Source organism: Cricetulus griseus, chromosome 2 (genome assembly GCF_003668045.3).
Source record: "Cricetulus griseus strain 17A/GY chromosome 2, alternate assembly CriGri-PICRH-1.0, whole genome shotgun sequence".
Classification (NCBI taxonomy): domain Eukaryota; kingdom Metazoa; phylum Chordata; class Mammalia; order Rodentia; family Cricetidae; genus Cricetulus; species Cricetulus griseus.
In genome coordinates this window covers 171,106,529-171,125,070 of record NC_048595.1, presented here as the reverse complement: position 1 = coordinate 171,125,070, position 18,542 = coordinate 171,106,529, and the positions used below count along the sequence as shown (strand labels likewise).

General features: G+C 39.1%; 1 protein-coding gene across 2 annotated transcripts in view; it reads right to left on the bottom strand.

The window, feature by feature from the left end:
- The window catches only part of Fam210a (family with sequence similarity 210 member A), a 32,293-nt gene that overhangs the window by 11,566 nt on the left and 2,185 nt on the right, over positions 1–18,542 (bottom strand). For both annotated transcript variants that reach the window (XM_027402668.2, XM_027402669.2), the window contains exon 2: positions 6,023–6,532. In XM_027402668.2, coding sequence (XP_027258469.1) covers positions 6,023–6,495 — 473 coding nt within the window. In that variant the 5' untranslated portion in view covers positions 6,496–6,532. The remainder of the gene's footprint in view (positions 1–6,022; positions 6,533–18,542) is intronic.

Sequence of the window (18,542 nt, the reverse complement as noted above, 5' to 3'; positions counted from 1 at the left end):
AAGAAATTCTTTTTAATTTGTGTGACATTTTGATCATGTTTCGACAATAACGCTTGCTTGGAATCAGAGGGTGGAGCTAGCCACTAGCTGACCAAAATTAACCATAGAGGATTTGGAGGACTGAGGACATAGGAGACAGGAAATATAAGGCGAGGCTGAGAGAGGATCTCAGCCCTTTTGGATTGAAGAAGGGGAGAGGAGAGGTCACTGGTGGCTTCTCTGATCATTAAGGTTTTATCCCAATATATGACTCCCAAGTTTTAATTGATAAAGAATAATTATATAAATGCTACAAATGGCACCCATTGTCTGTCAATGTATATTCACATAAGGCCTGGGAAAGTTTCCTGGTGACTATGGAAACTTTTCAGTGCTAGCAGCATACAGAGGAGTGGCTCTTTTAAGAGCCTGTTACAAGTACTTGAATGAGGTTTCCGAGCAGCAGAGAAGTGTGCCACTAGGTGGCAGAAGATCAGGTAGAAATGCCCACCCACAGCATGGACTTAGAAACTTCCTAGAGCTGTGGTGGTAAATATGGTTCCTGCCAGTATCATGGCATGAGGCTAGGCTCCTGGGTACCAAGGAAGGTGAAGCCAGTCACTAGAGCTATGTTGCAGTAGCCTAGATGTTTAAGACTTGGTTCAGAAGGCTGAAGACATGCAGAAAGGCAAGTCCAGATACAAACAAACAAAAAACTCCACAAACCTCTAAAAAGGTACAGCATGCTTAAAAAGGTGCTTTAGGTGCTGGAGAAAGGAAAGAAAATATGGACTGCCATAAAAAAATAGTTTAAAAATAATAAAGTCTCTAAAGAAAGAGTAAAGTAGTATTTTTAAAAAAGCCGCAAAGATAGGAAACACACAGGGTGTCTGGATCTGGTATGGTACTTTGTTGACTTTGAATTTTTTAAATGCTAATGAACAAACAACAATAGCCACTGAGAGACATTTGATTATGGAAACTGCTAAAGTAAACCAACCCATGTATTTTAAAGATGTCTTAACTTCAGAATGGAAGTCGGAAAATGTGTTGCATTGGGGAAAGAGATTGTGCTTTTGTTTCAACAGGAAATGAAAAGCTATGGATTCCTTTCAAGTTAATGGAGATCAGATTTGACTGGGGGAGACCTCCTGAGGATCTTGGCTATAGACATGAGGGAAAAAGCCAAAAGGACAACATAGGTGACATATATGCTGATCCTTCAATATGGGAACAGCTCAAAAACTGGATGAGACAAATTTTCTTGGCTACAGACTCCTCATGACTTATTACATGCCATTCTTTCATATGGCATGGATAAATATATTACAGTTTAGTTATGCAATCCAAACAGACTTATAAAGTTAACAGATGCCTTCTATCTGCTCAAACATGAAACAAAATCATCTTTAACTGATTTTTTATACACCACAATTCCATACTTGTCTTAATGCAGATATATATGTCACCTTTAAAAGTTTGTATATTTTCAGAACAAAAGGACCAAAAACCAATAAAGACAAGTAGCCTCTCAGAATGCCTCTGTTGCAGTTTCTTCGAAATTCTGTATTCAGAACAACTTCAAAGCTGCTAGCTAAGATGGTCCAGTCTCAAAGACTACTCTAGCCAAGACTTCAGATAAGTTCTACGCTTTCCCATCACACTAAACAAAAAAAATAATAAGGCTAGCTCTCCCAGGACTTGACCACTGTCCCAATTTTCTCAGGGTCCCCCTAAAGATCCTATTGTCCCCAGATAACAGGAAGCAATCTAGAAAATACAATGCCCACATTCTGAAGAAATGGGGGTGGATGGTTTTTTGGTCTCTCAGTGGGTTATGAATTTTTTTTTTTTTATCATTTACAGGGGTTGGTTGTAAGTTGTTATTGGTCATAGTCAGGTAGGGAACTAAGCAAAAAAGATTAAATTCAGAGATCTCATTCTGAAAAGAAAAAGGGGATGGACATAGAAACAATAGAAGGATGGATTATTGAATCTACTTTTAAGCCAAAACAGCAATTACTAGTCTTAAATATTTTACATTGGTATGGATTTTGTATGTTGATACAAATTTGAGGTTAGTTTTGTTATACTGTATATATGTTTCTGCTCTAAGATTTTTTGTATACTGATACAAATTTAAGGTTGTTTTTGAAAGTTATTATTACAAATTATTTAGGATAATAAAGACATGCAAGTTATTTGTTAGTCACCTATTACAATCTAACTTGTCATGCTAGGTATGTTTTCAAGATAAAACATATATTTTGAATAGACGGATGATCTTAAAAAACTTCAGAGACCTACAGAATATTGTGTTTAAAATGTTTTAGTAACATAAGGCTTTTAAACATGACAGTGAGAAATGTCTGCTCCTGGCTACACCAATTTACTTCACACAAGGATGAGGGTATTGGAGAACCTTCTATGGAGTTTGCTTTCAATGTGGCAAAGCTAGCCATGTGGGCAAGAAACTGTCCTTGCCTCAACTGCTGACAGTATGCTCTCCAAACTGAACAAGCAGGACACAAAAGAAAAGTGACTGCCCAACTTTGCCAAGACAAGGTAGGACAGTCCTTCAAAATCCCTGCTTCACAGAAAAGTCTGTCAGACATTCTAGATTGCAGGCCTGTAAGTCAAAGATGAATGCCCCAACACTACAGAGGAAACTTGGGTGACTATCCAGACAGCCAGATGTCTCTGTTATTTCTATAGTTTTGGAAGTTGTTTGCTCTGCACCTTCTGTTTACTCTGGTAAACTTCCTGAGTTTCTGATGGGGCTGAAGACTAGTTAGTTAGTTTCCCTCGTTAACAAATTCAGAAAAGAAACTCACAAAAGAGGTGTAGGTGGATCTCTGTGACTTCGAGGCCAGCCTGATCTACTGAGCAAGTTTCAGGACAGCCAGAACTGTTACACAGAGAAACCCTGTCTCGAAAAACCAAAAAGAAAAAAAAAAGCTTAAATTGTTTATCTAAGAAAGTGTTTTACGGTTTAAAAAGATAGTTTTGGGGGCCCAGGCCCAGCACAGGAAGATTGGCGGACTTTGCAGAGCCCCCGTTGAGGGCCCTACCCTGCCTGGGGAGTGGTGAGTAGATGGGGTGGGGAGTATGTTGGGGTGAGGAGAGGGAGAAGGGACTTACATGTGAAACAAACTTGTTCCCTAACTTGAACTAATTAAAAAAAAAAAAAAAGATAATTTTGGGTTGGTAAATACAAGTTAGGATAGAAAGTGAATTAGGTACAACACTTTGGACTCACCAAGATAGGATAGATAATGGAATATTTTCTCTGAATTTGCCAAATGCAAATAAATGGACTGGACATTGTTAATATAATTCTTACATGTACATATTTGTATAGAGTTATTGTATATAGTTTTACTATGTTAGTTAAAGCCTTCACTTTTTTATATAAATAAAGAGGGAAACGTACATTTTGATTATGTTTTGACAATAAAGCTTGCTTAGAGTCAGAGGGTGGAGTTAACCAAGATTAACACAGAGAATCTAGAGGACAGACAGGAAGTAGTAAGGCAGGGCTGAGAGAGGATCCCTGCCTCTGGACTGAAGAAGGAGAGAGAGGATGTCACTGGTTGCTTCTCTGCTCATTCAGGTTCTTACCTTAAAATCTGATTTTCAAGCTTTTATTGATAAAGAATAATTGGATAAATGCTACAATAGGCCAAACAGGAACCTCATATTCAATTAACTAAAGACATAAGGTATTCCCGGAGAACAGAAACAACTGGGAGAAAATGTGAATTTTGACAATACTGAATCACAAGAATCTTCAAGTGGCTCAAAAAAAGAAAATGTAATATGTCTAAAGCAACATACCAGATGGCAGGACTAAATGGCTGTAAGAACTGAATACCTTCTGTCAAAAAATAGGGCAGTTCTGAGGACTTTTACAAATGTTAAACACATGCAGAAAATGTCTTTAACAAAAAATATAATGCAAAGAAACAGAATAGCACTAATTACATACTTAACCTGTCTAGAACTTCATCGAAGAATACCCCAACCTCTTGTTCCCCAGGAAGAACACTCCATTTCCTACCATCTTGGGACAGACATTGACCTATCTTGGCAGGAGGAAAGGTACTTAAAGGAAGACAGTTGTCCTCCTGCATTCAGCTATCAGACTGTTGAGACAGTGGTCCCCAAGGACTGGAATTGCCTCAAGAGTCATTGCTGAAGGAAAATGCTAGAGCCCTGGAGGCCAGCCAAAGGGGGAGCTTGTTGACTCTGAAGAACAGATGTGAACCTAGACGATGGACAGTGATGGATGAGACCACACTTTGACCAGGAATGATTAGTTATGCCTACCTGTTGTCTTCTAGTTAAACCTAAGCCTTACATCAGTACCACAAAGATGGACTCAGGCCTGTGTTTGCGGCTGGTCACGACTGGACCCATATTGGTCATACTGAATAAATCAGCTTTCTCTGCTATTTACCATTACTTGTCTTTTAGAGTATTAAAGGAGGGTAAGCCTAGGTCCAGGATTTGACCCTAAAATTTGGGTAACAGTATTTTCCATTCAGCAGGCTCATCAGCTTTTCTGCCAAGGGGTGAACTCCATATAAATATCTGGTTTATTTTGTTAATGCCTTAACACCAAATCATTATACACACCCATGCATTAATAATCAATGGACTTTGATTAGAAGAGTAAACGAGTGGCTTCCCATGACTAGACCATTCCTCAGGTCAAAGCATGTAGCCTCTGAGGGCAGCAGTAAGGTTCCCCACTTTCTAGCAGGGTGATGAATACACCTCACCTTTCAATGCATCTTTTTGTTCCAATTCCTGCCTTTTAACACTTTATTTTTTTTTTTAAACCAACACCAGAGGGTAGGCCCACCAGTCTCACTTCTGCCCAGAACAAAATGTCTTACCATGCTATGAATCAGAGCGAATAATCAGTCTCAGACTGTGATGAATTCATGTTAGCTAGGCTCTGGCAAAAGATAACCTGTGAATTTTCCACAAATTTCCATACCCCCACCAAAACAAGTAGCTTTTTACATGTACAAACACCATAGAAACATGTAACAATAGAACTCAAGGTTCTGTTCAATTCTAAAACCTAGTACTTGGGCTGGTGAGATGGCTTGGAGGGTTAAGGTGTTCACTGCCAAGCCTGCCAATCCGAGTTCATTCCTGGGACCCACATGGCAGAAGGAGAGAAGTGACTCCTGCAAGTTATCTTCTGAAGTCCACATGCATGGGTCTACCCATCCACCCAACAATAAATAAAACAACAATGACCTCACTTCTGAGTCCTCCTAAACATGCAAAGCTGTCAGCAATGAGACCAGGAGATGGCTCCAAGACCAAACAAACCTACTCAGTTTCAGTGTAAGCTCTACCTCTCATCAGCTGAATTAGTTTATTTCCCTCCCCCTAAACTGTTTCCATATTCATAAATGCAAAGAACTGCACCACTTACTGTATTTGGTTAAGGAGTAAATGAAGATGGCAGTTAAAAACTGAGCAAAGCACCTGTGCCCATAAACAAGTGTTAGATATTCTCAATAAAATGTGAAAACAGCTGCAAGTTAGTTTTCCTCTATCAAGGCATGAGAGAGAGAAGGGTTGGAAAGAGCTCAGTGGGTAATACTGTATGCTGTTCTTGCACAGGACCAGAGTTTTGTTCCTTTCACCCACACAGGGCAGCTCACAACACCTGTAACTCCAGCTCTAGAGGAGTCTGATGCCTTTGGCCTCTATGGGCACCTGCATTCACACAGATATACAAGCATATCTGAAACAAAATCAATCTTAAAAAGAAATTAAGGGCCAGTGAGATGGTTGGTGGGTACAGGTGCCCACCTCCAAACCTGACATGAGCTCAGTCTTGGGCACACAAGGTGGAAGGAGAGAACTCACTCTCGCAAGTTTTCCTCTGACCTCCACATGCTTGCCCCCACACATACATATGTATAGATAATAAAATAAAAACTATTTAAGGCTATCAGTATAAACAAGAAGATTAACATTGTGATAAAACTAAGCAGTCAACTAAGCAAAGACTTACTTTATAGCTGCATAGTAAAATGTTCCAAACCAAATACCAGAAGTTATTAGATGCACAGGAATTAAGACTTTTCCATATTGTCTAAATGTTTTCTTAAATCGTTGATAAAGACTAATAGACTTGTCTTGTAGAGGATCTGGCTCTTCCTTTTTTTCCGATGGAGTTTCTTGGGATGTGGCACTGGAAGAAAAAACCCTCTTGGGTAAAATATCCTGCTCCCATCGTTTCTGGAGGACTCCCAGCTGAGGTGGCTGAGCATCTAATAGATTCCTTTGCTTTGCAAGGCACTGAACAGCAGGTAAATGGAGCCACTGCTTCCGAAGGTGTGGTGTCCAAACCACTCTGTATTCACCTCCAAGTCCAAGTAATGGTCCTTTTCTTCTCCGGTGGTGTTCCAAGAGCCTGGCTTTCTGTGGTTCCAAGAATGTCCTGAGTGCCAGCTGAGACATAGTCCGTGGTACCTTCCATTGCATTTTGAAGGATGATGATGAATTTCAGCTTCTATAGAGACTAGATTTAGAAAAATGATTGTATTATATATAGATTTCCATTTTAAGTCAAACTACTTAAAAATTAACCATAGTCCATTAGAAATAAAAGGTTAGAGAAACTGACACCCAATCTGCAGGAAATATAGTAAGGTATATAGTTTAAGGCATGGGGATTTTAACATTTCATAAACTATATTCTTTAAACACAAGCAGTCTGCTTCACAGACATCATGGAGGGTAACATTAACAAGATCTTTCACCACCCAAAAACAGGACGCTTGTTTTGGGGACATAATTCCATATACTTTGCCTAAGTCAACAAGTAAAATGATTACTTTAACAGGGTTTTTACAGAATCATGTGCTATTTCTGATATAAAGCTACTCTAGAAATACATTAAATTTATAAGTGTTAAGGTTTGCATAGCTGTGACCAGTGCCATCTATTTTATAACAACTTTATAAGCAAGTAATAATAAAGTTGTAAATCACATACATTATTGATAATAAGAAACAGCCTGGTATTTTTATCTTCTTTCCCTCCTATATTAAGAGAAGAGAAAGTGACTGTCAGAAGCCCTGTAACTGGAGATACAGACAGGTATGAGCTGCTAGTTGGATGCTGGGAATTGAACCTGGGTCCTCTAGAAGACAAGTCAGTGCTCTTACCTGCTGAATCATCTCACATGGAGGACCCCAGGAACGGAAAATAGTTAAGATCTCCTGGCTAAACTGGGAAGGAGGATAGAAGAGAGGGGATGGGAGATGGGAACATGAAGGATTAAGAAGACTGAGGGGATGGGAGATGGGAACATGAAGGATTAAGAAGACTGAGTTGGGAGAGGAGTAGAGGGAGAGAACAATTAAAGATCCATCTTGATAGAGGGAGCCATTTTGGGGTTAGGGAGAAACCTGGTGCTAGAGAAATTCTCAGGAGTCCACAAGGATGACCCCAGCTAAGACTCCTAGCACTAGTGGAGAGGATGTCCGAAAGGGCCTTCCCCTTTAATCAGATTAGTGACTATCCTAATTGCCACCATAGAATCTACATCCAGTAACTGATGGAAGCAGACACAGTGACCTACAGTCAAGCACTGGGCTGAGCTCCGGAATCCAGTTGAAGGGGGAGGGGATCATATGAACAAGGGAGGTCAAGGGCATGTGGGGAAAACTGCAGAGACAGCTGACTCGAGCTAGTTCACGGACTATGGACTGACAACTGGGGAACCTGCATGGGACCAAATTAGGCCTTCTGAATGTGGGTGACAGTTATGTGGCTTGATCTGTTGGGGGACCTATCCCAGGTGTATGAACCAGCTTTTTGGAGCTCATTCCCTTACTCAGTCTTGATACAGATGGAGGTGCTTGGGCCTGCTTCAGCTTGATATGCCAGACTTGTTGACTCTCCAAAGGCCTTACCCATCTGAGGAGAGGATGGGGGAACAGGAAGAGGGGGAAGGTCGAACTGGGGTTGGTATATAAAATGAAAAATGCATTTTTTTTAAATAAAAAGAGAAGTGAAAAAGAAAAAAAAGATGTCTCATGACCTGACCTGGTATTTGTGTAGATTCAGAGTGACGAGGTACTTGGGAGACAGCAGGATCACAAGATGGGGGCCAGCCTGGGCTACAAAGGATGATTCTGTCTAAAAAACTCAAGGGGCTGAAGAAATGACTCAGTAGTTAAGAATACATGCAGGCAAAATACTCATATGCATAAAACAAACAACAACAACAAAAATGCCTAGAAGAAACATGACACAAAGCTGAATGGGACAAAACTGAGATCCCAGAAATAAAGCTCTTATATCTATGGCCATTTGATTCTTAACACAGGCATCAAAAATAAACACTGGAGAGAAAAGACAGCCTTCTCAATAAATGGTACTGGGAGGGTCTATGAGAAGATTCAAAATTGACATCTTGCTCTCATCTAATACCATCTTATACAAAAAATAACCAGAGCTAGACCAGGCTATTCAAAGAGATGCTATTTTAAAACAAGCAAACAGGACTGATTATAGCACAGCTGTCAGAGTATTTGCCTAGCAATCATAAAACCCTAGGTGTTAGCCCCAGCAAGGCATAAACCATGTGTGGTGGTGCACACTTATAATTCCAGCACAGGGGAGGTAGAAGCAGGAGACCAGAAATTCAAGTTTATCAAGTATGTAGTGAGTTTCAGGTCAGTCTGGGCTACATTAGGTTTATCTGAAAAACAAACGACAAGCACACCTCAATGAAATATCTTACCCAACTTAAAATGACTATTATCAAAACTACCAATCACTGGCTGCAAAAGACGCAGAGAAAAGAGAATTCTTATGCAGTTGGAGAGAATGTAAATGAGTATAGCCACTATGGAGGACAGAATGGCATTTCCATGAAAAATTAAAAATAAACCTATCATATGATCCTGCCACTCTACTACTGGGTTATATAGACAAAGGTGACGATGAAATCACTATCAATTTGTGTGTGTTGGGAGAAGTGGCAGTGTGCAAGCAATAACATTAATGTTTACATAACAGGCAAGATGTGGCATGAACCTAGGTACAGTGGGAAATGAGTGGATAAAGAAAATACGGGACATACACACACAGATTATTCAGCCATAGAGAATAAATCCTGCCATGTGATGCAAAACGTATGAAACTGGAGGACATACCATTAAGTGAAAGAGGCCAGATAAAGACAAATATATTCTTTCTCATATGTAAATGTTAAAAATATAAATCTGAATGTAGAATAGTGATTACTGAGATTGAGAAGGGTGTGGAAAAGGAATGATAGAGGGAAGTCAAAACACAGACAGGAGTAAGTTCTAGTGTTCTACAGCACAGTGGAGGCAACTACGTTTATAGTAACCAATCACTTGCTTTTAAGAAATGCTGGCCAAAAAAGAAAGAAAGGGCAAGAAATGCTAATCACCTTGATTTGATCAGGATACCATGTGTGCATTCCTTTAAATATCACAATGTACTGTACTCCATAAATCTTTACAATTACTATGGGAATATGTGGTGATATAGTTTATGATCTAATAAAGCTACTAAGATCAGAATGCAAAACTAGCCATAGTCATAGAAGCTTGGCAGTGGTGATACACACCTTTAATCCCAGAACTCAGGAGACAGAGGCAGATAGATCTCTATATGAGTTGAAGGCCACTCAGGGCTACATGAGTGTGAGTCAGTCTAAAACAGAAATAGAGCTCACACCTTTAATTCCAGCATTAGAGAGGTATATAAGAAGGAGCTCAAGGTCTCATGTGGGATTCAGTATTCAGTCTCAGGACAATTAGTCTCCAGCCACATTGAGGACAGGATCTCCCAGCTCTTTGGTGACTTGGCTGCTTTGCTTTTATGATCTTCAGGTTGAACCTGAATATGTGTCTCTGGGTTTTTATTATTCATGCTACAGTAATAAAAAATTAAGCTTGGGGCTGGAGAGATAGCTCAGAGGTTAACAGAGCTGACTGCTCTTCCAGAGGTCATGAGTTCAATTCCCAGCAACCACAAGGTGGATCACAACCATCTATAATAAGATCTGGTGCCCTCTTCTGGCCTGCAGGCATACATGCAGGCAGAACACTGTATACATAATAAAAAATCTTAAGAGAAAAAAAATTAAGCTTGACATTCATGTCAGAGATAGCCTCAAATATACAAAGTCTAACACTGCAGAAGGTCCGGATATTTGTGTTCCCTGCATAGGGAATCCTAACTTGAAAGGTAGTAGTATTAAGATGTGGGTCTTAAAAGTGATTGGTCAAAAGACCAGAGACCTCAAAACTGGAATAAGTACCTTAATAAAAGAGACTCCACAGAGTTTTCAGCCCTTTACCATGTAGACTGACATGGGAAAGATGACTATGTAGGAACCATGCATGGGACCCATTCAAACATAAATGTCTGCCTGTGTTTTCATCTCCAGAACTGGGAAAATCAATTGCCACTGTTTATAAACTATCTAGCTAATGGTATTTCATTATAGCAGTTTTAATTCACAAAGACAAGGCAGTCTCCCCAAGAAAATTATCTCCATAGGAGAAAGGAAACAAACAAATAACTTTGAAACACCAGTTATAGCATTAAAAGTTCCAACAGTAGTAGTATGTTCTGCTGCGAAAGAAGATGGTACAATGGATTTGGACCATGTAAGTCAACCTCTAGGACACTTCATCTTGGTGCTGTTGGCTTTCCCTAACTCTACCTTTCGCTGTTAAAGAGTCTAGCTATGTGAACAGCCAAAATACTCAAGTCTTGAATAATGACTTGGTCATATTCTTATCTCTCCTGGCAAGTTTAAACTGCAGTTATAAGAAAACCCTCTTCCTTACAGAACAGCTTTAAATTCTAAAGATGTTTTTCCCTCTCTCTCCCTCTCCCTCCCCCCCTCTGTTTTACCTTCTTAATGTTAAGATCATTAACTTTGTATTGTGCAATTTTAACTTCTGCTGTTCTTGTATGGTGTATGTATAGAACATATGTGGCAATAAGGAAAATAACTTTACACTTTCCATACCAAGAGTAAAATGGCACTTTGTCACTGTCACTTTTGGTAGCATATTTTCATGATATATTCCTTATTATGCCTCTTTCTGACCACTGCTTTAATGCCTTTTAACTTCAAAACATCTTAAACTACAATTGATACCAGCACCAGCCTATGTGTAATATATGTTATGTATATAATCTGAATATGTTTGAAGATATGAATTAGCACAAACATATCCCTGGTTCCTGAAAACAGCACTTGGGTGATATCTTAGTTAGGGTAGCTATTGTTGTGATGAAACCCCAAGACTAAAAGCAAGTTGGGAAGGAAAGGATTTATTTGGCTTACACTTCAACATCATAGTCCATTACTGAAGGAACTCAGGATAGGTACTCAAGCAGGGCAGGAACCTGGAGTCAGGAGCTGATGCAGAGGACATGGAGGAGTGCTGCTTCCTGGTTTGGTCAGTCTGTTTTCTTATAGAATCCAGGACCACCAGCCTAGGAATGGCACCACCTACAATGGATGAGGTCCTTCACGAACAAGCACTAATTAAGAAAATGCCCAACACGCTTGCCTACAGGTGGATCTTATGGAGGCATTTTCTCAGTGGGGGCTCCCTGCACTGATGACTAGCTGTGTCAAGTTGATACACTAGTCAGCACAGGTGAATATATATATATATATATATATATATATATATATATATATATATATATATATGAGCATCAGCTCTACCTCTTTCCTGTGCTGACAGTCAAAGGGAATTAGGTCTGCAGTCTTTACCTCCCACACCAGAGCCTCTACTGCTTTAGTGGTCAGCAGCCACAAAGCCCCATGAAGCATTTAGTGAGTATTCCCTATTGCTAGCATTACCTCTGTAAACTTTACCCTAATCCTTCTAGGATACGGACCAGAGTGCTTTATTTTCTGTTTTACCTCTTGGGTACCTACAATATACCAAAGCAAAACAGTCATAAAACTGTCCTGTGTCAATTTACTCTAAATCAAAACATTCATTCCTGGACAGAGAAAACACTTAAGCCCCAGACAGATTCATGGGTGCCCCCACTAAGATAGACTTGGGTAGAACTGTTCTTTGGTCTGTCTTCAGGTATTTGCTTATGTTTCTCTAGGAAAAGTCATGAAACTAAAGAAATGTGAATGTGTTTTTTTATTGACTAAGCACTGGACAGTACACAGAACTGTAACCCTTTAAATATATGGTCACCACCTTCAAGCAGTTTACAATTTAATTATAAAAAGTAAATATTCCAAGATTTGAGGCACACTCATGGAGTATGAGTCATAAGCCTAATGGATATTAAGGAGGAAAACACAACAAAAATTAGAAAACATTGTGAACTCTAGTGCTCAGGTGATGATTATTCAGGATATATTTGAAAGGTTAACTCAGAAACAATGGAGAGAAAGAGGGAAGGTTATTCTAGGTTCAGGCAGAAGTGGCAGGTTGAATAATACAGAGAATCAATATGCAAAGATCTTTTCCAAGGTGTTACTTTTGGCTCATGGCTATAGAATTTGTCTATAGTTCTGCACTGATTTTGAGACCATGGAGAAGCAAAACATCACAGCAGGAAGAGCATATGAAAGTGTCTACCTGTAGTAGACAGGAAGCAAAGAAAGAGACATGGAGACCAGGTTCAACCTTCCAAGGCTTTCTCACACTGACTTACTACTTTCTTACTGGAGGTTTCCACCACCTTCCCAAAATAGCGCCACCTTCTGGGCGTCACTCAGCACCTGAGCCTGTGTAGGACATTTCATACTCCAAGGGCAGTGAGAATGAAAGCTAGAATTGCAGTTCAGAATTGTAATGTTCTTAAGGAATTACAAGAGACTTTGAATTTGTAAGGAACAAACTGCAATTATGAATACTATGTAAAAGGAAGCACTTAGATAAGGAAATGGCAGAATGGGGAAAGTGAACTTGGTGGTTCTTGAAACTAGATTTTATTTGTAGAGATCTGTCCTAAACAATTACCTAACCATTCAGTCTTTGACCTTTGAGTTTTGTATACAGGAACCAGCTGACAACAAAACAGAATGATTTTAATTTAGAATTCTAGGTTACTGTTTTTTTTTTTGTTTTTTTTTTTTGTATTGCACGGAATTGCATATTATTTGCCACTAGTCTGTTTATAGACAAAGAGCTACTCAAATTATCTGCCCAAAGAGCCAGATAAGAAATAATTATTCAGGCCGTTGGGGTGGCATATGCCTTTAGTCCCAGCACTTGGGAGGCGGAGGCAGGTGGATCTCTTTGAGTTGAGGCCAGCCTGGTCTATAGCGCGAGTGTCAGGATAGGCTCCAAAGCTACACAAAGAGACCTTGTCTAAAACAAAACAAAACAAAACAAAAACCCAAAACCAAACAAATAAAAAAACCCACCACCACCACCAACAGCAACAACAAAATTCATTTTGAAAAACCAGAACTGGTCGGGCATTGATGGCGCATGCCTTTAATCCCAGCACTTGGGAGGCAGAGGATCTCTGTGAGTTTGAGACCAGCCTGGTCTAGAGGACAACAACCTCCAAAGCCACAGAGAAACCCTGTCTCGAAAAACAAAGGAAAAAAGAAAAACCAGACTGATTTTATCATTTACTTAAATCTAAAAGCAACTTAAGTTTCCAATTTTAATATACCATAGACAGCATTCTATTACATAAAACTTTGCCTACCTTTAAAAATCTGTAAGCAGCATCTATAAGCAGAATTTCTGTATTAGGGAGTATTTTATGGCACTTAATACTAAGTTATTCAGCTCTAATTCTACTTGAACAGAGCTTCAGAATACAGAGAAGAGGGCACCAAGCATATGGGGGTGTTCTAAAGAAAGCAAGGTTGTGTGAGGATTATCAACATGGCTGTAATACCCCTACATAGTCATATTACAATGTCATCTCTATTTCAAAATTCAAGGGCCAATACCAAAGTGTTATCATCTGAGAGTACTGGATAATAAAATAATTTTGTACTTTTTCAACAGAAAGGGGACTTTAAAAAACTCAGTAATTTTAAAAGCTAGCTAGTATTCCAAATATTGTTTTACCTCATGAATAACCTTTATTTTCTCAAATGGGTAAATTTCAGGTCCTATAATCCACTAATAAAATCTAGTACAATTTTTGTGTGTGTGTGTGTGTGTGTGTATACGTGTGTTTGTGTCCCTCTGTGGCTACATATTTCGACAAAAGCTTCAAATGGACAACTTGGAGCAGCTGTCAGTAGTTTTCTGTAACAATGGCAATGTTCTACATTCACTACGTGCAGTAAGGCAGGCTACTCAACACTTGGAGTCTGACTAGTGTGACTTAAGTACTCAAAAAATTCAGCTTTACTTTAAAAAAAAATTTAAAAACACAATAGGTACAGATTCCTGGAGCTACTGTAGGTAGGAAAATTTCAGAGAATAACTAAAAACTAAAATAATACTATGTTAACTGAACTACTTGGTATGCTATTAGTTTTCTACTCAGAACACTTTTAAGAAGCCCCATTTAGGTACTTATCAACTTTCTCCCAGCTCCAATATTAAATCTGACTTAACTCTACATGGGGGTGGAGACCTGCAAGATGGCCTAAAGGTTCCAGAGTCTGATCTCTGCAACTGACATAGTGCAAGGAGTGAGTTTGCACATTACCTTTTGACTTCCATATGCATCCAGTGGCTCACACGTACACATGCAAGGGTACACATATGCATACACACAAAATGTGGGAAAAGTAACAGTCCCTGGGTTTTTATGACTGTTATTAGTTCATAGTGGGCTCGTGACAGAACAGTTCTTACCTAAACATGTACAACAGAGACTACAGAAAGTTTGACAGCTCTTCAGTATCCAGTCTAACATGGGTAAGGCAGAGCTAGAGCTCTGGAGCAAAAAGTTTCCTTGCCTTGCAAACTTTTTATTACTGTCATTTTCCTTTACTGCTAGAGTCAACTTAGGTCCATTTCTGCTACCTGAAGTGGAAAGTAATTTACTCGTAAAGCCAGGTGTGTGCAAAGCTATCATCTGCCTCTCTGAGGTGCTTTGAATACACAAAATTGCCATCTGTTTGGCTTTCTTCCTCATACTGCTGAACCTGTTTAAACAATATTTATTGTATGAAGTCTTTTACAAATGACCTGACTAAAGATCATTTTTACATGAGATTAATGCCACCTGTTGCCTGAGTTTTTAATTTCACCAGTGCTTATAGAATGATTTTAGCTACGACTATGTTGTAAGATACACTGTGGAGAAAAAGGAAAATACAAAATGTTTACAAATCTACTATCCAAAGTTTGTTTAAAAGAAAGGGTACAGAGGTCATACAGAGATATATTTTGAATTACAGACTAAAGAACAACAACAACAAAAACCCATATACCAGTGAGTCTTTTGGTAATACAAAAGTTAACAAATTTGTACGAAAATTATCAGGGGCAGTGCACTAGACGATCACATCTCAAAAATTGCTTGGTTGGCTCAAGAAAAAAATTTAGGTAGTAAGTAGAGTGAAAGACTTTCCTAAGTAGGAATGGTACTTTTGGAAGCTAGACATCGATACAGGTTCTTGCTTTATCACCAATGTTGAGAATTATTCTGAAAACAGAAACAAAAAGGTCATAATTGGAGATTCTAAATTTGCCCCCAAATACTTTAGTACCTCAGTTTCCTCCTGCACATCTTAGCCATCCCACTTTATAAACACTTCATACAGTTTCCTCTGGTAAATATCAACAGCTATACTCCACCTTGAACTCCTTCTTGACAAAATACTACATTTCTGTCATGTAGTCCTACCTCCAGTTAACTTTCAGCTAGGGAATTACAGTGACATGGGGAGAATCCTGGGAGACGGAGGAGGCTATGCTCCTAGGATCTTGTCTGTTTTGACTACTTACTGAAAGGCAGGAAAAAGAGAATGATGAATGCATGTTGCTGATCAGTTTCCTTTCTCCATTATACAGTCAAGGGTTCCAGCAAGAGAACGGTCCACAGTAGACCAGTCTTCCCAACTCAATTAATGTCTTAATTAATTAATATAATTAAGACAATCAGCTACTGTATAACCAAAGATCCATCCATCTCCCAAGTGATTCTGGATTCTGTCAAGCTGACAACAATAACCATCCATGGCTCCCTTATTGGATATGTAATTCTGTGTACAAACCTTTGATATCTGTCTCTCTTTCATTTCCCTTTCCTTTCTTTTCAAGACTGGCTCTCCCATAGAGCATTAAACTTGCCTGGGTTTGGGGTTATCAGTCTTCTGAAGGCAGGATTGTTTTAGCTTGTCTGGATTCATGTTTCCCTTTCTCTTCTCAGTCTCCATGTATGCTTACATATGTGCAAGCTCATAGGCATGCACACCATAGGCACACACTCATGAAAATGGGAAAAACACACAAAGAAATAAAAAAAAACTCAACATGTCAAAAAATCCAGTGGAAATCCTCATCAATAAAACAGATTAAATGAAGACAGAACATTGGGTCCTGGAAACAAGGTAGATGAATTACAATAGTCAAACATATTAAAAAGGCAGAACATGTGAAATCTATGGGACAACACTAAAAAACCAAGGTGGAAGGGCAACAATCAACACCCAAGGCTGTCGGATGATGTCCACACAGCCACACTCATACTCAATCCACAAACACAGACACCTATGTAACACACAATATATTTTAAAAAGACCCTCCAAAATATTTTAAAAAGAAGAAAAAAATAGCAAATATTGCTGTTTATAGAAAAGGGAATCTTTATACATTGCTGATGAGAATGTAAACCAATTCAGACAACGTAGAAAAAACTAAAACCAGAACTGCCATATTGATTTAGTGATACTACACCTGGTAATATACACAAAGAAATACAAGCCAATATACTACAAAGATACCTCCATATTCATGTTTATTGCATTACTACTCACAACAGTCAACTTCTGGAATGAGCCTAAGTGTACATTAGCTGATAAATGGCTGGAGGAAATGTAGCACATATACATATACAGTTTTATTTGACCACAAAGAATGAAACTATGGCAGGGGGTGGGGGTGGGGAGACTGTCAGTGGGTAAAGTGTTTGCCTGCATTTGTGACCCGAGTTAGACTTTCCAGAGGTCATGCAAAAGCCAGGCATGGTGCTCGTCTCTAATCCCAGTGCCCCTACAATGAGATGGGAGAACACATGAGACTCCCCCAAAACTCAGGCCACTGAACAACAATGAGACCATGTCTCCAACAAGGTGGAAGGCAAGTTTATATTTTGTCTTTCATACTCCTACCTGCACTCATATACACACCATAAATACATCACACACACACACACACACACATGAAATACTGTCATTTGTCTGGAAATGGTACAACTGAAGATCACTATGTTAAGGGGAAAAGGCCTGACCAAGCAATACAAATATTGCTGTCTTCTCTCATAGGTGGATCCTAGCTTTTACTGATAAAAGCATTTACATATGTAAACAAGTATGTGGGAGTATCTTAGAAAATGAAGGGGACAAGTGGGAGGGGAAGAAAGTAGAGGATTTAAAGATGGAGTAAATATGATCAAACATAATCTTAAAAAGTGTTTATGAAATCCATCATGATGGCAATGACTATACATACATACATACATACATACATACATACATACATACTGGTTTTTCGAGACAGGATTTCTCTGTGTACCAGAGTCCTGACTGTCCTGAAACTTAACTCTGTAGACCAGGCTGGCCTTGAACTCACAGAGATCCACCTGCCTCCCAAGGGCTGAGATTAAAGGCGTGTGCACCACCACATCCAGCTAATAAAAATATATTTTAAAGTCACCTCCAGAATCAGTACAAAATCCACAGCAATAGAACACCAACGAGAAAGTCAGACACAAGCTTGAAACATTTATAACTCCATCTGAGTTAAAATAGGTTGTTATTGACAATAATCAGCTTAAAAATCATCAGGTAACTACATCTTCAGAACACTATAACAGACACTGAGATCAGTATATGATTAAATATTAGGTACTAATAGCGTAAGTTGACTAGTTATCACACTTATATTCAATTAAATATTCCTTTCAACTCTAGAAAATCTTTTTAAAAGATTTATTTTCCTGCTTTGAAGAGCTGTAAACTCGCTGGGCAGTGGTGGTGCACTCATTTAGTCCCAGCACTTGGGGAGCAAAGGCAGGCGGATCTTTGTGAGTTTGAGACTAGCCTGGTCTATAAGAGCTAGTTCCAGGACAGCCTCCAAAGCCACAGAAAAACCCTGTCTCGAAAACCCCAAAATAAATAAATTTAAAAGAAGAAGAGGAAGAGGAGGAAGAAGAGGAAGAGGAAGAGGAGGAAGAAGAGGAGGAAGAAGAGGAGGAAGAAAAGGAGGAAGAGGAAGAGGAGGAAGAGGAGGAAGAGGAAGAAGAAAGAAGAAGAAGAAGAAGAAGAAGAAGAAGAAGAAGAAGAAGAAGAAGAAGAAGAAGAAGAAGAAGAAGAAAAGAGGTGTAAACTTTTTGATGGGCTG